At 44.6% G+C, this 14,834-nt stretch overlaps 1 protein-coding gene across 7 annotated transcripts in view; it reads right to left on the bottom strand.

The window, feature by feature from the left end:
• Positions 1 to 14,834, bottom strand: part of PRPF40B (pre-mRNA processing factor 40 homolog B) — a 206,580-nt gene that overhangs the window by 139,862 nt on the left and 51,884 nt on the right. For all 7 annotated transcript variants that reach the window (XM_082244918.1, XM_082244921.1, XM_082244919.1 and 4 more), the window contains one exon: positions 4,520 to 4,640. In XM_082244918.1, coding sequence (XP_082101044.1) covers positions 4,520 to 4,640 — 121 coding nt within the window. The remainder of the gene's footprint in view (positions 1 to 4,519; positions 4,641 to 14,834) is intronic.

Genomic DNA, 14,834 nt, shown 5'->3' with positions numbered 1-14,834 from the left:
TTTGTCAAGTGACCATGTAATCCCATGTGGTAAACATTAGTGAATTAACACCACTGTATCACTCTCTCCTGGCAGGGAGAGAAAAATAAACAAATCTGTGTTTAAAAAAAAAAAATAATAATAATAAGATAAAAAATAAAGAAAAAAATAGCTACGGTAAATCAAGGTTTAATCTAGGTCAGTGCCAGAGTTAGCGTTTGAGTCAAGTAAGGGTCAAAGGTCATGGTCAGTATATTTTAGGCGGGATTGTTTTTTTTTTTAAAAACAGAATTTTTGTAAAATCTTACCTGTAAAATTCCTTTCTCTGAGTCCTCCGACAGTCGCCGCCATCTTCATATTCGTCACAATGGGGTATTAGACTTTGCTCCGAAGGAGTAGCTAGGCAACAGAATATGTTAACATTAAAGCTTTTAACATATCCCACCCCCAGGGGGTGGTCCCCTCAGTCAATACCCTCCTACTTCCTGCATCCATATCTCAGTTTCAGTGGAATAGCAGTAGAGTATACAACCAAACCCCAAAAGAGGGGCGGGGGCGGCGACTGTCGGAGGACTCAGAGAAAGGAATTTTACAGGTAAGATTTTACAAAAATTCAGTTTTCTCTTACGTCCTCCGACAGTCGCCGCCATCTTCATATTCGTCACAATGGGGACGTCCCAAAGCAGTGCAAACATGAGGGGTGGGAAACGCAGCCACGCCGTAAGGCAACGCAGTCTCCACATCAAAGAAAGGAACCTTACCAAAGGAAGGAAACCAGCCGGGCAACATGAAAAAAACTTGCTCAACAGGAGCAACAACCCAGGAAAAGCAAATAACCCAGGGATAAAAAACATATCCCAAAACACCAGGGGTCCAAAACAGGGGACCCTAAGGAACTGCCGCACTAAGAACCTTGCGGCCAAAGGAAGCATCTGCCGATGCCTGAACATCCACTCTGTAGAATTTTGTGAAAGTGTGTACGGTCGACCAGGTCGCTGCCTTACATACCTGGGCCACAGAAGCCCCATGACGACAGGCCCAAGACGTACTCAGAGATCTAGTAGAGTGCGCCTTCACAGGCATAGGGGGAACTTTTCCCTGCAAAGCATATGCCTGTTCAATGGTCTGTCTGATCCATTTGGCGATGGTAGAAGCCGACGCCGCCAAGCCCTTCCGAGGACCTTCCGGAAGAACAAACAAAGAATCCGTCTTGCGAAAAGACTCAGTCGATTTAAGGTAAACCCTTATCGCCCGAACAACATCCAAAGAGTGCAACCTCACCTCCTTCGGATGTTTAGGCTTCGCGCAAAGCGAAGGCAAGACAATATCCTCATTGAGATGAAATTCCGAAACTCGCTTCGGAAGAAAAGAAGGATTAGGTCGCAAGACCACCTTATCCAAGTGAATGACCAGATACGGAGACTTGCAGGACAAAGCCGCCAGCTCCGACACTCTGAGAGCCGAAGTGATCGCCACCAAAAAGGCGACCTTTTTGGACAACATGGACAACAAGATCTCCCTGATCTGTTCAAAAGGAGCACGTTGTAACACAGATAGAACGAGATTCAAGTCCCAAGGAGGCAGAGGTTCCCTCCTAGGAGGGACCAGATGCCGCACCCCTTGAACAAAGGTGCCAACCAAGGAGTTAGAAGCCACAGGACGTTGAAAAAGAACGGCCAGCGCAGACACCTGACCCTTAACCGTAGCCAGCGCCAAACGCTGGTCGACACCCGTTTGAAGGAAGGACAACACTCAAGAAACCGAGTACGTGCGAGGTGAAAACCCCCTGGACTCACACCAGGCAAAATAGGCCTTCCAAGTACGGTAATAGACCTTCCCTGAGGAAGGCTTCCTCGCGTTGATCAAAGTGCGAATGACCTCAGGGGAGAGACCCCTAGCCTTCAGGACCTCGGTCTCAACAGCCAGGCCGTCAAAGCCAGCCACTGTAAAGGAGGATGGAATATCGGCCCTTGAGACAGGAGATCTTCTTGAAGAGGTAGACGCCATGGGGCGTAGACCGCCAGATTCACGAGGTCTGCGTACCAGGACCGGCGAGGCCAGTCCGGTGCCACAAGAATCACCGTGCTGCGTTCCGATTGCAACCTGCGAAGGAACCTGGACAGCAATTGAATCGGAGGAAACGCATACATCAGTCTGTACTGATGCCACGGGACCACCAACGCGTCTGACGCGTCTGCCCGAGGGTCGCGTGTCCTTGCCACGAACCTTCTCACCTTGTTGTTCAGACGAGACGCGAACAGGTCCACATCTGGAAGACCCCACTTCGCGCACAACATCTGGAAGACAGCTGGTTGGAGCTTGAATGGTTTGCCCTTGTAGTGCGACCGAAAGGCACGAAAGAACCCCTGAGGAGGCCGAAAATTAGTATGTTTCTTACCAGGAGCCCCCTTAGCCTTGGGGAAGTGGGGCAAGAGAGTGCTCTTACCGCCCGTGCTCCCCTTTATCAACGTATCCAAGGATTCCCGAAGATTGGTCCACAGACCAACACTTTAACCAAACCAGGCGGCGAGACAACACCGCCACGCTTTGTACACGTGCAGCCAACGGCACTAAATCCAAGTCCGCATCACACAGATACATGACACCCTGATGGATTTGATCCACCATATCCAATGTCGCCGGTGAGGCCGAATCAGCCACTAAGACGCGCCTAAGCACCTGCGTCCAACTTGCGACAGCCTGGGCTGCCATAAGAGAGGCAAACAGAGCTTTCAGCATCGAACCCGTAACAGAATAAGTATGACGGCCAAGAGACTCCATTCTCCTATCCGTGGCATCTCGGAACACCAGAGTATCCTCTGCAGGAATCGCAGTGGATTTATTCAAAACTGCAATCGCGTGATCCACCGGGGGTGGCACACACCACCGTTCATCAGTGGCAGGCGTGAAAGGATAACGCAGCCTAAACCTACTTGGCACAGCAAAAGGCTTGCGTAAATTGCGCCATTGTTCCTTAACAGCGCGCTGAAAATCATCAGTGCAGGAAAAGACCTGCGATGTCTTGCGTCTTTTCTGCGTCCCATAAGCCGCCAGGGCAGCAGGAGGACACAGTTCATGCAAACGCAGCGTTTGTTTTATAGAAGCAACCAATTCATCCATGATTGCAAGCTCTTCAGGCGAGCCAGGGGGAGGATTATCAACCCCCTCAACCTCAGCCTCCACCTCGGACCTGACAAGCTAGACATTGAAACTGAGATATGGATGCAGGAAGTAGGAGGGTATTGACTGAGGGGACCACCCCCTGGGGGTGGGATATGTTAAAAGCTTTAATGTTAACATATTCTGTTGCCTAGCTACTCCTTCGGAGCAAAGTCTAATACCCCATTGTGACGAATATGAAGATTGCGGCGACTGTCGGAGGACGTAAGAGAAAAAGCATTTTTTTAATTAGTATCAGTGAGCCCTGGTTCACACTTATGCGATGCGGGAAGGCTGCGAATTCGCAGCCTGTTCCAGCATCGCAAACGCACCCCTGGCAGTTCACACTGCCATATGCGATACGCTGGGGGTGTCAATGAAATCTTAACGACACCCCCAGTTTGATCGCATATCGCAGTGCGATCTTGCAGTTCGCACAGGATCGGATCGCACAAGTGTGAGTCCTGTGCGTCTTTGCTGCGGGTGCGGTGCGAATTTAACCATACAAAGTATATGGCTAAACTCGCACCGCACAGCCGATCGCATGTAATGAAGGAGCAGTGCGCTCCGACATTACATGCGATCGCCGCAGCCGCACATGTGTGAACCAGCACTTAGTGTCGGCATGTTTTAGTTAAAAAAATAAATAAATTAAAAAAAAAATGTGCACTATTGTTTCTAGGCTACTACGGGTACAAGCAACAACCAACATGCACATATGTGGTATCTCTGCGATCATTTGGAACAGGAGAATTTATTTTGGGTTATTCTTTGGTGGTGGATTATGGTAGTAGTAAGCAATATACAGCTAAATTTTAAAATATATATTTTCTTTACTATTTTTGGTAAATTGTTCTTCCAAAAAAAAAAAATCAGGAGATATCTATTACTATTTACCACCAAATGAAAGCCCAGTTTGTCCTGAGAAAAAAAAGGTATAATCCACCTGGATGCACAAAGTAGTTGTGATGATATGTATGTTTTTACTAACACATGGCAAGGTTGGAAAACTGTTGCATTAACATTTGTTTTACCCTTAATCGCAAAGGGGTTAAACCAGGCAGCACTTACATATCAGCCACTAACGATGACCTACAAGAATCATGACTAGCAGGGAGGGAAGATTGAAAAAAATCTTAAAATTGCATGTGACACTGGCCTATGTATCGTAAATAGTTAAGAGCAACAGGAGGACACACCAGCATGTGCTGTCAGCGCCAGCAGATAACTGTATTCATACTGCACTGCAATCATTGCAGTGCAGTATGAATACAGTTATCTGCTGGCGCTGACAGCACATGCTGGTGTGCAATGTTGTAACATGTCGTTGAAAAATAGAAGTAGTGCATTTGATTAACCAGAATCAGTGCAGATCTCTTACCATCCAGTTCCTCTAAATCTTTTGGCTTGGTCCAGCGTGATTCCTTGGTCTGAGAGTTATAATAATAGGGTTTGCCTGAATCAGATTTATATTCCTTCCAGTTACACTGTGACAAGAGAAGCTGAAAGAAAAAAATTAAAAAGCAGTTGCTCTACTGTAGTGTTTCTGTTTTTAATGTACATATGCAAAAAGTCTGAATAAAATAAAAAAACTATTGTTTGTTAGTAATATACAATATCTCACAAAAGTGAGTACACCCCTCCCATTTTTGTAAATATTTTATTATATCTTTTCATGTGACAACACTGAAGAAATGACACTTTGCTACAATATAAAGTAGTGAGTGTACAGCTTGTATAACAGTGTAAATTTGCTGTCCCCTCAAAAATAACACAACACACGGCCATTACTGTCTATACTGCTTGCAACAAAAGTGAGTACAACCCTAAGTGAAAATGTCCAAATTCGGCCCAATTAGCCATTTTCCCTCCCCGGCATCATGTGACTCGTTAATGTTACACGGCCTCAGGTGTGAATGGGGAGCAGGTGTGTTAAATTTGGTGCTATTGCTCTTACTCTCTCATACTGGTCACTGGAAGCTCAACATGGCACCTCATGGCAAAGAACTCTGAGGATCTAAAAAAAAGAATTGCTGCTCTACATAAAGATGACCTAGGCCAGTGATGGGGAACCTTGGCACCCCAGATGTTTTGTAACTACATTTCCCATGATGCTCGTGCACACTGCAGTGTAGTTGAGCATCATGGGAAATGTAGTTCCAAAACATCTGGGGTGCCAAGGTTTGCCATCACTGACCTAGGCTGTAGGAAGATTGCCAAGACCCTGAAACTGAGCTGCAGCACAATGGCCAAGACCATTCAGCAGTTTAACAGGACAGGTTCCACTCAGAACACATGGCCTCGCCATGGGGGTGGACCAAAGAAGTTTAGTGCACATGCTCAGCTTCATATCCAGAGGTTGTGTTTGGGAAATAGACATATAAGTGCTGCCAGCATTGCTGCAGAGGTTGAAGGGGTAGGGGGTCACCCTGTCAGTTCTCAGACCATAGGCCACACACTGCATCAAATTGGTCTGCATGGCTGTCATCCCAGAAGCCTCTTCTAAACATGATGCACAAGAAAGCCCGCAAAGAGTTTGCTGAAGACAAGCAGACTAAGTACATGGTTTACTAGAACCATGTGTTGTGGTATGATGAGACCAAGATAAACTTTTTTGGTTGAGATGGTGTCAAGCGTGTGTGGTGGGATCTGCATGAGTGCTGCCACCACTGGGGAGCTACAGTTCATTGAGGGAACCATGAATGCCAATATGTACTGTGACATACTGAAGCAGACCATGAACCCCTCTCTTCGGAGTCTGGGCCGCAGGGCAGTATTCCAACATGATAAAGACCTCAAACACACCTCCAAAGCGACCACTGCCTTGCTAAAGAAGCTGAGGGTAAGGGTGATGGACTGGCCAAGCATGTCTCCAGACCTAAACCCTATTGAGCATCTGTGGGGAATCCTCAAAATGAACGTGGAGACGCGAAGGGTCTCTAACATCCACCAGCCCCTTAATGTCATCATAGAGGAGTGGAAGAGGACTCCAGTGGGAACCTATGAAGCTCTGGTGAACTCCATGCCCAAGAGGATTAAGGAAGTGCTGGAAAATAATGGTGGCCGCACAAAATATTGACACTTTGGGCCAAATTTAGACATTTTTACTTAGGGGTGTACTCACTTTTGTTGCCAGCGGTTTAGACATTACTGTAATTGCTGTGTGTTGAGTTGTTTTGAGGGGACAGCAAATTTACACTGTTATACAAGATGTACACTCATTACTTTACCATGTAGCAAAGTGTAATTTCTTCAGTGTTGTCAAATGAAAAGATATCAGAAAATATTTATGAAAATGTGAAGGGTGTACTCACTTTTGTGAGATACTGTATGTACATAGGGGCAACCATATTTGATCTTCACATATATCATATCAAACTTACCACTTGTTAGAGTGCATAATGTGTTTCTTTATCCTGTTATTTCACTACAAGCCTACAAAAAAGGGTCTGATTTAAAAAAAAAAAAAAAAAAAAAAGACTGCATATTTGAATTAATGATGTGAAATGCACAAAATGCACCTAGTAGGGTATGTAAATTAAACACGAGGAACATATTTATCACTTGTTTATGTGAAGTGTAAATTTTATTAACAGGTTGACTTTAATATTTCTGTAGCTGCATAAATGGGATTTTCAATTTACCGTAAAATCCATTTCTCTGATGTTTATTGAGGGACCGAGCTCCTGATCCTTCTTAACCACTGGATTATACTGCCCCCTAACGAAGTAAGACACTAGGCAGGAAAAAGCTTGACTAGCCTATGGGCAGTCCCAGCGGATATACACCCACTCTCAGCTATAGGCACTCAGTTTTGTTACAAGCAGTGTCAAGTCAAAAAATCACATTTTCTCTTTCATTCATTGACGGGTACAGCTGTTGATTCTTCTTAACCACTGGAATGTTCCAAAGCAGTGGTAAACATGAGGGGTGGGAAAACATCACAAAAAAATTCCCAAGGCTAACCATAGCAAACCAGGTAACATAGAGCTCGATCATAAACCACAGGAGCTCACCTGAAAAACAATACACCCTCAAAGAGGATCAGGTCCTCTAAATAGCAGCCAGCAAACCCTTGCGCCCAAAAGAAGCATCCACAGATGCCAACACAACCACTTTACAAAAAAACGTTGTAAAAGTGTGCACCGAAGACCAGGCCGCCTTGCAAAACCTGTGTCACTGATGCTTGAAGACGGAAACTCTTCAGTAGAGCTGAAAGATTAAGATTCCAGGGCAGCAACGGAGCCCGCACTGAAGGAACCAAATGTTGGACACCCTGAAAAAAGGTACGCACCAGGGAGTGTGTGGCCAATGGTTGTTGGAAAAAGACCGCCAAAACCGGATACCTGGCCTGTGATGGTACTCAAGGCCAATTTTTGTTCAACCCCCCATTGAAGGAAGGTTAAGATCCAATCCACTGAGAAGGAGCAAGGATGAACTCCAAGAGACTCACACCATGCAATGTACGTCTTCCACGTACAATGGTAGATCTTCCTAGAAGCAGATTTCCAAGCTTTTAAAAGCATTGGAATCACTGATTCAAACAAACCTCAACCCTCCAGCACCTCGCGTTCAACAGCCAAGTGGTTAAAGCTAGCTATTGTAAAGCAGGATGGAAGATTGGTCCTTGGGTCAGCAGATCCTCCCTGAGAGGAAGTCCCCAAGGAGCATCGGCGACCAGCCGTACCAGATACCGAGCATACCAAGACCGGCGAGACTACTCTGGAGCCACTAGAATGACCGGAATCCCTTCTGCCTGAATCCTGCACAGGAGTCATGGCAGAAGTTTGAGAGGGCGTGAACGAATCAGTCAGCCCACTTTAGAATGCCGGCTACTTACCGAGCCGCCAGGACACTTCTTGTGCCCCCTTGGTGATTGACATAGACCACGGCCGTGGTATTATCCGAATGAATTCATACCAGACACCCCTGAAGACGATTGTCCAATGAGCCAGACAAAGTCTGATTGCTTGGAGTTCCAGTACAATAATCGACAGTCTGGGCTCTGCCAGAGTCCAGACCCCCTGAGCATGTCTGTGCCCCCTGAGCATGTCCCCATCCAGACAGGCTGGTATCCGTGGAGACAACCGTCCAGTACAGGAGGAGAAGGATTTTCCTGTCGAAGTGCCAGAAAGCAAAGCCACCTCTAGAGATAGTGGATCCTTGACCCATTTCACCAGAATTTATTTAGCAGGGATCTTGTGTGGAACTGTGCAAACAGACCGCCTTGAGGGTGGACACCATCAGGGCCAGCATGCGCATGCAAGCCCAGAGGGATGACCCTCTGCTGAACAACAGAAGGTGAATTGCCTCCTGCAATGTCTGGAGTTTTTCCAGAGGAAGAAACACTCTGGCTGAGGCTGAGTTCAGAGTCAGACCCAGATAGTCCAGTTTTTTTGGACAGAACCAAAACAGACTCCTGAATGTTCAGGATCCCACCAAACTCCCTCAGGGTTCACAGAGCAATCTCCAGTAGTTCTTCAGCGCAGTCGGAGACTTCGTTCACAGAAGAAGATAGTCCAGGTACCCCAGTACCTCGATCCCCCCCTGACTCAAACAATGCCAACACCGGGGCCAACACTCCTGTAAAAAATCCAAGGTGCAGAGGTGAGACCAAAGGTCAGTGCCACAAACTGATAATGCTCCTCGTTCACGGCAAAACGGAGGAAGCACTGGCGACCAGCACATATTAGAATGTGCAGGTAGGCGTACTTGATGTCGAAAGAAGCGAGAAGAAATCTCCCTGATGTAGGGACGCCACTACTATGTGAATGGACTTCATGCGGAACTTCTGTACTCGCACAAAGCAGCTTAGCACCTTGAGGTCCAGAATGGACAAACCTTGCCTTCCTTCCTGGGGACTGTAAAGAGGTTTGAATAAAAAAAAAAAACCTTGAAAATATTTTGAAGTCGGAACCGAAAAAATCACCCTTTGAAATAACAAGTCTTGCACTGCCCCAAAGAGACCCTGTAAGTGATCTGGGGAAAAGTGCAGGTTGGAAGGGAAAAAACCTTTCCGGAGGACAAGACCGAACTAGATTTTGTAGCCTGACCGAATAAATTTGTGGACTCACTTGAACTTTGCCAGGGAAGTCCATGGATCCGGAAACCAGCGAAGACGTCCCCCCACCCCAGATAAGGGTAGGGGCACCCCTTCATGCAGAGACAGCCTTGTCCGCAGGTCTGGAAGAGCCCACTTGTGTCTTGACAGACCAGGTCCTCTTGGAACCTCTGGTGGAGGCCCTGACTTTTGTTCCCTAATTCTGAAGTCCTGAGAGATGAAGAGGCCACTTAGGAGCCAAGGAGAATGGCCCACATCTACAATGGGGCTCCTTGCCCTTGGTAGCCTGCCAAAGAAGAGTACTCTCCCTCCCGTGAGACCCTTAATGATGTCATCCAAGAAAGCTTGAAACAGGCAACCACCTACAAAAGGGTCAGATAAGGCCTTCTTAGAAGTCTAGTCCGCAGACCAGCATTTCAGCCAGACAATACGCTGAAGGACCACTGCTGATACAAACAGCCTAGAAATCAAAGGAGTCGCATCCAAAGAGGCATCACAGATAAACTGTAGCTCCTGAACCAACCGGTCCGCCAGCTGCGCAAAGACTGGGGGAAGCTATTCTCCCTCCAGGTCCCGGCATAAAAGCTTAGCCCACTCGGTCAGAGCTCGTGACACCAGGGCAATAGTAATTACCAGCCTAATTGCCAAACCAGCCACAACACACATATGGCGGGCCAGAGCATCCGCCCTCTTATTAGCTGGACCTGTAAAGGTCAGGGACTCCTCAACCGGGATGAAGGTAACTCAATTTGACCTGGAAACCAGGGAGTCCATTAAAGGTGGGATCATCCACCTTTTACACAGTAAATCCTCATAAGGGTACCATGAGCATAAAAATGCCTAGCAACCACTGCATTTTGGATAACCCCACTGTTTGCGACAATGTTCCTAAAGACCCACAGTGACCGAAATTTTAGAGGGGCTGGGGGGGAAGGGAGGGAAACCCGGGGGTCTGACCATCCCAGGGAGGGGCCCACGTCCACCCCAAAACCCTCCAGCTACTTACCACACCAGGAACAGGGTGGGCACCACTCTAGACAGGACACCACTCCATCATAATGTGGGTACTGTCGGCTAGAAGGAAACGCTGTGACTCAGGCCGAAGCCAGAGCTGCGGTATGCACGCCCTCGCTTGGTCGGACTGGAGGGACCAAAGGATCTATATTATGCAATTTGTCGCCCAGTCTGGCACTTGATTGTAGTAGTTCTCACAGGAACAAAATAATAAAAAGGAAAAAAATGTCATTTAGAATGAAAAAATTGCCAGGATCCCAGCAAGGAACTAGGTCCTTATTCCTGACTCGGCAGAAAAAACTAAGTGCGTCTAGCTGAGAGTGGGTGTATACCCCCTGGGACTGCCCATAGGCATATTCAAGGGTTTTTCTGCCTAGTGTACAACTCCTGTAGGGGGGCAGTATAACCCGATGGTTAAGAAGAATCAGGAGCTATGTCCGTCAATGAATGAAAGAGAAATATGAATTTCTGCTGAAACGTCTATTAGGAAGGCAGATTCAGCATTATCTCTCTCTCTCTCTAGCTTAAACTTTACAACCAGCTACAAAGCACTGTATGCAACCTAAACCTAAAGTCCAATTGGAGCTTCAATCAACAACTCTTATGCTCCCTACTCATGAAACATGAGTGCTGCTGATTGAGTAGAGAAGTTGTGACTGTTCAGGGGATGTGTAGGACTGCTGGTGATAGGCTGCTGGTCACACAGAATGCAGTGGTCTGATTTTTAGCATGCTGTTTGGAAAGGGGAGATTGTGGTAAGGCAGAAGCATTTTTAAAGAGAAAAAGACATTTGAAAACTTAACCTTTTATGCATCATCTGGGCAATGATGTGAACCTACACTCAGCTGAAGATTTGCTATATTACTTGATACAGAAAGAGGTTTGCCTTTCTCTTTAGTGACCAGTGATTTCATTAGGTGACTAGTTCATGAAATATGTAAGAACACGGATCTGTTATGGGTGGCATCATTTCTATATGGAGTGGTGAAAAGGATCAGTTAGATTATTTTTGGAATATCTGAACAGCAAAAAAGAAGAATTATGGATCATGCTCCCCTAAAGAGAATTATTGCTGTGGGTCATGCACTGTGTACCCCCATATGATAAAAGTAAATCATGTAAAGTTGTGTGGATATTAGCATTGCTTTCAGAAACAGATAATTTGTCACACCAGATAAAAGGAATTTACACTTATCTGTAAATTCCATATCTTGAAGCACAGTACAGATATTTATAGACCCTGGGTTATAGGCTGGCTTTAAGTGATTGGACACCCTATCGCACTCCATGAGTACTCCGTTTTTTAGCAAGCAATGCAGGGTAACATACAGTGCCTTGAAAAAGTATTCATACCCCTTGAAGTTTACACATTTTGTCAGTTACAACAAAAAACGTAAATTAACTTTATTGGGATTTTATGTGATAGACCAACACAAAGTGGCACATAGTTGTGAACTGGAAGCAAAATGATAAATGGTTTTCGAAATGTCTTACAAATAAATATGTGAAAAGTGTGGCGTGCATTTGTATTCAGCCCCCTGAGTCAATACTTTAAAGATCCACCTTTCGCTGCAATTACAGTTTCAAGTCATTTTAGGGATGTCTCTACCAGCTTTGCACATCTAGCAAGTGACATTTTTGCCCATTCTTCTTTGTAAAATAGCTCAAGCTCTGTCAGATTGGATAGAGAGCATCTGTGAACAGCAGTTTTCAAGTTTTGCCACAGATTCTCAATTGGATTTAGTTCTGGATTTTGACTGGGCTAGTCTAACACATAAATATGCTTTGATCTAAACCATTCCATTGTAGCTCTGGCTCTATGTTTAGGGTCGTTGTCCTGCTGGAAGGTGAACCTCCGCCCCAGTCTCAAGTCTTTTGCAGACTCTAACAGTTTTTCCTCACAGATTTCCCTGTATTTGGCCCCATCCATCTTCCCATCAACTCTGACCAGCTTCCCTGCCCCTGCTGAAGAAAAGCATCCCCACAACATGATGCTACCCCCACCATGTTTCACAGTGGGGATGGTGTGTTTAGTGCAGTGTTTGTTTTCCACCACACATAGCATTTTGCTTTTAGGCCAAAAAGTAAAATTTTGGTCTCATCTGACCAGAGCACCTTCTTCATCATGTTCGCTGTGTCCTCCCGCTTCTTGCAAACTGCAAATGGGACTTCTTATGGCTTTCAGTCCAATCTAAAATCCACAAATAATAAATAAAAGCTCCACACAATGTCCTAAGATAAACCACAAAGCCCAGGCAGCAGCAAGAGAGATCCACATGTGGGAAAACAGGAATCCAGAAGCAAACGATATGTGTGACAATCCCTCCACTAAGGCGTTTGCTCGCTCACCTTAATCAAGGGACTCCTTCCTGAACTAACAGGGATTCAATAGCGCATGTCCCCTTAGGGGTAAATAATGACTAGTACAGCCGGGAAAAATCTTCCAAGCATCCAAACAGGCACATGTAAATAAAGGAAGATCTAAGTGCTCTCTGTTTAAAACTAATCCAAGCTTTATTAAAACACATCAATATCTACTACATATAAAATGATCAAAACTAGCTCTAAGACATGAAGCAAAGTGATGTCCATTTCTCAAGGATTGCAGCGGGTGACGTCATCCAAGCATAGCTCCTCCCCTGTACGTGTTAGGTCCAATAGGACTTCATCAGCAGGGTGGAGCTACGGCTTCACCTGACCTGTCTTATAAGGAGTATATTGCCATGACAACGATCAACGACATGCATATATTGCTAAAGAACAGAGTGATCCCAGCACAAGGAATACGAACATTCAAGCCAGCTCACTCATTTGCAATTGTCAGCTCTGATTAGTAAAAACAGCTGACCGAGCCTGATAAAGAGAAACCTAAAACGGGTGGGGGCTATGCAGAAATTGCCTCAAATACCCTAAAATGTATTACTTTTAAAGAAATTTTATTTTTTTAATCAAAATTATATACCAAATTCACAATTTAATATAGGTAAGGGTCAAAAATAAACCTCCTTAACCTAAAATCTACCATAAAAGAACACACAGCCATTGCCATCCTTTACAATGAATAATCACAATAATACAAATAGCTAAAACAAAACCCAATAATAATAAACTGCCTACACATAGGTGATATAAATAAAAATGAAAAAACAAAAAAAAAAACTAAATACAAATATTATTTGTCAGGAATAAAAACAATTCAAATCAAAATCTTCATCAGGTGTCATCACTTTAGTTTAAATCCAGAAAGATTCTCTCTGGCTAAGGTGTCGGACAAACCCCCCCCCCCCCCCTCCAATGTCTATTAACCCTCTCAGTTCCCCAGAATCTAAAGTCACTAGGATCCCTACCATGACAATTTCTAAAATGTTTCGAGACACTATGGGATCTTAATTCCTTTTTAATATTATTAACATGTTCGCCAATGCGAACAGTTAGCGGTCTCGACGTCCTCCCAACATATTGGAGACTGCAATAAGTTTTTTAATATTGCATTTAGATTGCCTACATGCTGGGCACTGGCCGCTGGCATAAAATCCCAAAAAAGACGAAAAAAATCCCTATTTTCTTTAATAACAGGCGGGTCTATAACACCAGGGGTAATCATGTCTCCCAATGTAGGGGCTCATCTGTAAATTAATTGAGAATGGGTGGGGAGAACTGTACTCAGCACCCTATTCCTCCGAAGTACTTCCAAGTGTTTACTAATGTTTTTTTCAATTGTTTATGCTGATATTATAATCCAAAATGATCTTATACTCATGTTTTCGATCTTTCTTATTATTGGAACCTGAGACCAATCCTTTCCTTTCCATTTTACCTATAGCATTAATCTCCCTCTGATTTACCTCTTTTTTGGTATTTTTTCTAAAGAAACCTCTCTTCTAAGACCTGAGATTGTGCCTGAAAATCGAACTGCGAGGAGCAGTTTTACCTAAGGCGGATAAACTGACCCCTTGGAATATTCCACAACAATGTCTTATAATGGCAGCTATACTAGTTTCTATCAGTGGGTTTGAAATAATTGCGTATCCTAAGATGATCCCCTTCTTTATACACTTCCAAAAAAAACATACGTTAAGTATAGATATTCCAAGACAATGAAAAGTCTTTCATTGTTGTTGTTTAACTCAAACATAAATGACTATTCATGTCACCATTCCAGACCATAGTTAAAACATTGATGTAAGGTTTGTAACACAATTGTTGACTGGGGCAGTCCTGAAAGACAGTTTACTCCTCCCAGAGTGCCATAAATAAATTTGACACGCTAGGGGCAAACCCGGCCCCCATGGCAACACCCATAATCTGGAGAAAAAACTGTCATACCAAAATTAATTCCTAGTGAGACAAAATTCCAAGCACTATAGTAGGAACTTATGTCTATTAGAAAGGTCAAATTTATCCAAAGCCCATCTTACTGAAGATATGACTTCCTGATGACCTATAATAGTATATAGGGAGCTGACATCAGCTTTAACCAAAATACTATTACTACTACAAGGCAGGCAACTCTAGGATCTGTACAACGTTCTTTGTGTCTTTAAGAAATTGTCTGGTCTCAGTAACCAATGGTTTAGGAAAGAAATCAATATATTGTCCCAGTCTTTTAGACGTCGAATCA

The sequence above is a fragment of the Pelophylax lessonae genome (genome assembly GCF_965119305.1).
Source record: "Pelophylax lessonae genome assembly, chromosome: 2".
Taxonomy (NCBI): domain Eukaryota; kingdom Metazoa; phylum Chordata; class Amphibia; order Anura; family Ranidae; genus Pelophylax; species Pelophylax lessonae.
The sequence above is the reverse complement of the archived record's forward strand: the minus strand, read 5'-3'. Positions and strand labels throughout refer to the sequence as shown.